We start from the raw sequence: 6,213 nt of genomic DNA, 5'->3' as shown, positions 1-6,213 counted from the left end.
TAAACTGGATCGGCAGTCTGGATCGGCATTTTTACATTCTTTGCCGATACGCATTCTTTTGCCAATATCGGCGTCCCGATCCGATCCATTTATCGGATCGGGACAAGCCTAGTCGAGAACAAAAAAATTCACCCAATCACAGGGTTTCCGCAGGTCATTAAAAATCATTTAATTAGTATTTTTTAAACTGAGGCCTTAATTGGCATTAAAGTTAATTGAATCTGAATATTGTGGCATTTAAAAGGCTTTATTTAAAAAACAACAAAAAATGTTTAGCAAAAAAATTTCATCAGATATTTTAAATCGCAATATATTTCCGGTTCCGTAAAGCCGTGTTAGCGGTGGCATAGATTACATTTTTTATCTAGATTAATCCCACTGTGATCTTGGAATTAATCTAGATTAATCTAGATTAAAATGGCTAATTTGAATTTTATAAATCAGAATTACTTTATTAATCCCTTGCTAATTTTTTGTTCTGGCAGTGCGATCATTTACAGAAGAGAGAAAAATAAGATATAAGAATCAAATAAGATAAGGAAAAAAAAGTCTTTGAACAGGTTTATCAGGCCAGCTGGTGAATTAGGGAAGGAGCTGGTGATGAAAATAAATATACTAAATAAGAAATATTTGTGTTTAATAAATGTTTATTCAGATAAACCTGAATTCTGAACTTTGAAAGTTAATCAGTCAGTTAGTTCATGATGAACAATCAGTAGATCTGGGTCGGTCCAAACTATTTCTCCTTTATCCACCCGTCACTCAGGCAGTCATTGTTATTTCCTGTTAGGCTGGAGCAGCAGCAAGGGCTGCTGGGTAAAACATCACCATGTTATGCTAGTTCTGTGTTAAAGATGGTTGTTTATGTTGGTAGCCTGCATATGCTAAGCTAACATCGTGTTCTGGAGGTTGCAGCTGTAAGTGTGAACTTTGGACTGACTTTAATCAGTTGGATGTAAGGGAACAAGCGCAGCCTGAATTATGTGTTGCATAAACAAACGGCGTCGCCGTTGGTTACATCATGAGTAACTTGCTGTCAAACGCGCGACAATATGAAGGAGGGAGTCGTCATCAGTATAGACTCAGCTTCCAATCTGTATAGATCTAATAGATTAATGGCATTATTTTGTTTATGGCGCGATAAGATTCTGGCGTTAACGCCGATAACGACCCACCACTAATATATATACATATATGGGAATAACGGGTAGTTGTTTATGGCATTAAAATGATTTATAAGAGCATTAAAACAGAGTCACTCATTGCTGTAGAAACCCTGAAACTATGGATGATCCTAGTTATCACTGTAACAAAAATCCTCAACAGAAAGAAAATATTAAGGCAGAAACGACATTATGTCATAATATATGAAGCGCTCATTTCCTCCTGTGAATTTAATGCTAATATGGCGCATGCTGTCCTGCAGCTCTGAGGAAGTGGGAGCGGAGCAGGATGGGAGATGCTTTGCTTTGCGCAGGCGGTCTGAGCGCTGCGGGGCGGATACAGAGGATGAGGGATTTTGGGGTGAGACTTATTTTGTTTGGCTTTGTTTCTGTTGCCTGGCAATAGCATCATGATGTCACTTCCTGTCCGTCTCGGTGACCCGTTTCGGGTCAGCTCAGTTCAGGACCTGGTTCGTACCTGAAGGATCTGAGAGACCGGGCTGCTCCCAGCCTGACCTGTAACCGCTCCGCTCTGGACCGTCCTGGTCTGGACCATCGACACCACCTTCCCCAGGTTTCCAAGGTTACCGATCTGAAAGAGGAGCAGAGGTTTGAGACCCAGCAGGTTCTCCTGATTGCAGAGCCTGATTGCATGTTCTCAGAGACAGCAGAGAACATGCAAGAACAACAGAGTCTCAGAACCCAGAAAGGATCGTCCACCGAACACAGAACTGTTCTGTCCAATCAGAATGTTCTGATGGGTTCTGGTGCCGATGATCGGTATTTTACTCTACTTTTACTCTGTTTATTGTTAATCTGTTCATTAGATTTGCGTTTATCTGACTGTGTTCATTATTATTCCTCCACTAAATAAAAAAAGTCATAATTTATTATCATCCAGAGACTATTAATAACAGGAGGAGAAATGCGTCTCCAGACTAGCTTTGAATGTGATGATGTCATCAGTACGCTGCTGTTCTAATTGATCCAGATTAATTCTGCTCCGGTTCTCCCAGAGTCCAGACTTTCCTGGGTTCTCCTCTAGAACAGACTTGGCGAGGACACGAGTCCGTACTTCTAGTGAATTGAGAAACAGCACCTGTGTGACATCACTCACCAAGGCTCCGCCTCCTCCCAGGCTGATGGGACTGTTGACAATGGTGATGGTCTTTGTGACTCCGCCCACCACTGTAGTGACCACCTGAGGCTGTGGGGAGACCGTCACCGAGCCCGACTTATGCACCGTGATGATTGGCCGGTTGGGAGTCCCCGCAGCGGACGCCACTGAAGCCCCGCCCACCTGAGCGGCGGCCGTCTTCAGGAGACGCGCTGCCGAGTTGTTCACCTGAAACGGAAGCGAGGAGGCGATCACCCATGAGCTCCGATCTCATCGCCACCATGGTAACCGGTTCCAGACTCACAATCTTCACCGCGCCGCCCCCTGCTGGTAGGCCGAGGACCGGCGCCGTGGACGGAGGGATCTTCTGAGTCACTGCTGCCGCCGCCGCCAGCGCCGCCATGCCACTCATCTGAGGGCCGCTACCTATCGCCTGAAAGAAGACGAAAGCAGGAGTTACCATGGAAACACAGCATCGGGAGATTTCCTGACATTAAGAGATAAAGCATTTGCCCAAAATCTAAACTTTACCAACTCCATCTTTGTTTTTTAAATCCATCTCTTTTTAAGTTTCAATAAGTTTAATTTTCATCCTTAACATGAACGAGTTAATCTAAAAAAAACATCATTATGTTGCTGCATTAAATGCTGTAAATACTGTTAGATTACTAAAAAAAAGATGAATAAAATCTGATTTAGCTTTCTGTTTTTAGTTTCATCCACCAATCAGAGCTGGGAGAGACTTTGTTCTGTTAGCAGAGATTTTAAACAGCTGGTTCTGGTTCTGGTTCCTCAGAGGAATGTTGTCCTACTTTCAGACCCCAAGCAGCAGAAGCAGCAGGTTTCCATGCAAAGTTATTGGTTGATGCGCATCAAGGTGCAGGAAAAGGTCCTGCAGCTCCCACAGAGAAATAATCTTTGAAGGCAGGATGGTAATCTGGATGAACTGACTGCACAGACCATGTTTTCAGGAGGACTTTCTCACTTCAACATAGATTCTAACTACTTTCTACCCGCTAATCACTGCTAATATAGCTGCCATTGTTCCAGGCAGAGAAAGGATAGAGTAGCTCCGCCCACTGCGCATCAGATCCACTTTACCACCGCGCAGCTGGAGCAGCAGAGATGCTTCAGCCGCGCGTCAGATCTAAACTTGTAGAAGCATCTAAAATGAAGCAGAACGCGCGTTTTTGCTGCTCCTGCTGCGTGCGATCTGAACGTAGCGTTAGAACTTGTCTCCATGAAGGTCATGACCTCATCAAGCTTCTCCAGCTAACATGCTAACTGCTAGCTTGTCTTTTATCCTGTTCTAATTGTTTCCATTTTTCTCTCATTGTCTCCTTCTGATCCAGCAGAGAAGTTCTGCTGCTCCTCCATCAGCGCCGCTAAATGGACCCATTTAGGAGAACTGAAGGAGTTCATCAGAGTTTAGATTCACTAATAGAACCACAGGAAGTTCATCCTGGATCCTTGGATCCATTAAGGAGGAAATAATCTGGACCGGACTCTGGATCCATCAATGGTTCTGCTCTGACATTACTTCTATTGTAAATACCAAGGAGAATCTGATAAACATTGAACAATGGCGCCCTCTGGTGGACCGCTGTAACATAAAAGTCGATGTTATCAATCAGAGGGAACCCATTTGAATCTAATCAACCTTTAATTCATAATTTATCGTAACTCAACTATTTGTTTACATCCTTAGTTCTGGTAGAACTCTGAGATGATAGAAGAAAGTAGAAGTTACTCTGAAACAATAAATAAATCAATGTTAATGTGATATATTAACCACTATGTTGTTTTCTTTTCTTGTATAAATACATTAAAGTCTACAGGTAACTAATTATTGGGTAGAACAAAAGTTCATTAATATTATATGATTCATATAATATTATTTTTTTTTTTTGGTGTGGAGTAAATTAGTGAATAGAAAGTGGCGTGTGCGTCGGCGTGCGAGGCTTTAGCGGAGAGGAAGACGCAAACTGTCAGATCTGTGCAGCTGGAGATTTTGGTTTGGCTGAATGTTTAAAACTCTTTAAAAAGAAAAGAGATAAAACAGCAATCAAATTTTGTCCCAGCGCAGCAGAACGGCCATTTAGAACCCCGGTCGGCGTTCGCACCCAGAGGACGTCGCCCGGTGCAAGAAGACGCCGCAGAGGGGAAAGAGAGACGCTCCCGGTGGGATCTGATTTTTCTTTTTGGGGATTTTTGGTGGCATCTTTTTTTTTTCTTATTTTTTATGGAACAGTTTGGACGCAAACGGAGGAACATTTCCAGGACTTTGTTTTGAGTTGGGAGGATATGGAACGTCTTTGTGGACATTATTATTAAAAACAAAAAGAACGGGCAGCTTTGGACTTTCAGTTATTAGGTTTTTTTTGCACATTTAAATTGAGTGTTTTGAGTCTAACTAATAAATAGTTTTTGGTTATTGATCCGTTTATTCCAAATAACTGGTGATATCCTTATTATTGTGATTTTTTTATTAATAAATCATTGCTGCTAAAAATTTACAAATTTCTTATAGAGTGGTTGGATATTTATTTTCGTGTTAAATTAATGATGTAACATATTTTACCTTGTTTCCCAAATCAAGATAATTTGAAAACATATAAATAATCAGATTCTGGATCTAATTATTGTTCTGCTTTAGCGGCTCCATTACTTCTAATCCTAATACCAGTGAGACTCCGCTTAGCGGTAGCGGTGAACAGCGGCGCCCTCTGGTGACATAACTTTTAATCGTAAGTTATCATTTAATTAGATGGACAAATTTAATCTAATAAACAATTAATCAATTATTAACTAGAAGTAAATGATTCGTTTTCTTCCATGTTTCTGAGCGGCGTCCTTACCGCCTGACTGGGCTGAGCAGGAACCGCCACACGGACACCAGCAGGAAGTGTTGCCATGGTTACAGGGGTTTTTGGCGCGGCCAGTCTGACGCCCCCCCCTGCCGCACTCGGAGCTGCTGCCAACCTCAGGACCGCTGCAGAAACACAAACACCAGGTGAGAAAAAAGCATTTCCTCACATCGCCCCCCCATAGGAGAACCTACCCGGACCTTTGGCGTCTGCCGCCGACGGGCTTCCAGGAGTAGAACCCGGCGCCGGGACGGCCTGGCTGGGTGGAGCCAGGGAAGGAGGGGCGGCACCGGGGGCGGGGCCGGCTGGAATGTCGTACCTCTGCAGCTGCAGGAGGTACGTGTCTGCGGTCTTAGACGGACCCCAGCTCACCTCCAGGGACGTGGTGTTGGCCCGGACCAGCTGCACCCGGGACGGCGCCACTGGACACTCTGAGGGGAGGGGGGACAGGTTGGGACAGTAGGAATTGTTTTGGGGGAGTGGTTTTAGCGGTCAAAACAAAAGAGTAAAAATCAATCGACTGGACCAGCTGTCAGTCTGTCCTCACCTGTCTCCAGGTACCACAGGTCTTTGCAGCAGACCTGGTTGTTCCAGGCCTTCCGGTACCCGTCCCGGCCGCTCCAGATGTAGAGTCTGGAGTTGATGGCCACGCTGCAGTGACCGGCCCGAGCTCTGGGCAGGTTCTCCTCATCTCCGTCCATCAGAACCGTCTCCCAGCTCATCGTCTCTACACACAAACACACACGGGTTAGGGGGGGACGGGTTCTGCGATCGCCGGTGCGTCTCTGTGTTTCTGGACGCGTACCGAGGTTGAGGCAGGCCAGATTGTTGGTGCACTTCCACTCCTTCTCATGCGTCCCCATCTTGATGTCGTCCCCCAGCAGAGGGACCCATCCTCCGAACACGTACATCCTGTCAGAGACACGCAGATCAGAACGGTTCTGACTCTACAGGATCTAGTTCTACAGGAGCTAGTTCTACAGTGGTTCTATGGCGGTTCTACAGGAGCTAGTTCTACAGGATCTAGTTCTACAGGATCTAGTTCTACAGGATCTAGTTCTACAGG

General features: G+C 44.7%; 1 protein-coding gene across 1 annotated transcript in view; it reads right to left on the bottom strand.

Annotated features, from left to right (window-relative positions):
* The window catches only part of LOC107099712 (host cell factor 1-like), a 16,507-nt gene that overhangs the window by 7,156 nt on the left and 3,138 nt on the right, over positions 1 to 6,213 (bottom strand). The window contains 7 exon segments of the mRNA XM_015397958.1: positions 1,642 to 1,755; positions 2,281 to 2,553; positions 2,555 to 2,713; positions 5,139 to 5,272; positions 5,342 to 5,578; positions 5,695 to 5,874; positions 5,953 to 6,059. Coding sequence (XP_015253444.1) covers positions 1,642 to 1,755; positions 2,281 to 2,553; positions 2,555 to 2,713; positions 5,139 to 5,272; positions 5,342 to 5,578; positions 5,695 to 5,874; positions 5,953 to 6,059 — 1,204 coding nt within the window.

The sequence above is a fragment of the Cyprinodon variegatus genome, unplaced genomic scaffold (genome assembly GCF_000732505.1).
Source record: "Cyprinodon variegatus isolate N-32 unplaced genomic scaffold, C_variegatus-1.0 Scaffold28, whole genome shotgun sequence".
In the NCBI taxonomy this organism is placed as follows: domain Eukaryota; kingdom Metazoa; phylum Chordata; class Actinopteri; order Cyprinodontiformes; family Cyprinodontidae; genus Cyprinodon; species Cyprinodon variegatus.
Note: the sequence above shows the minus strand (reverse complement) of the source record. Positions and strands in the feature narration are given on the sequence as shown.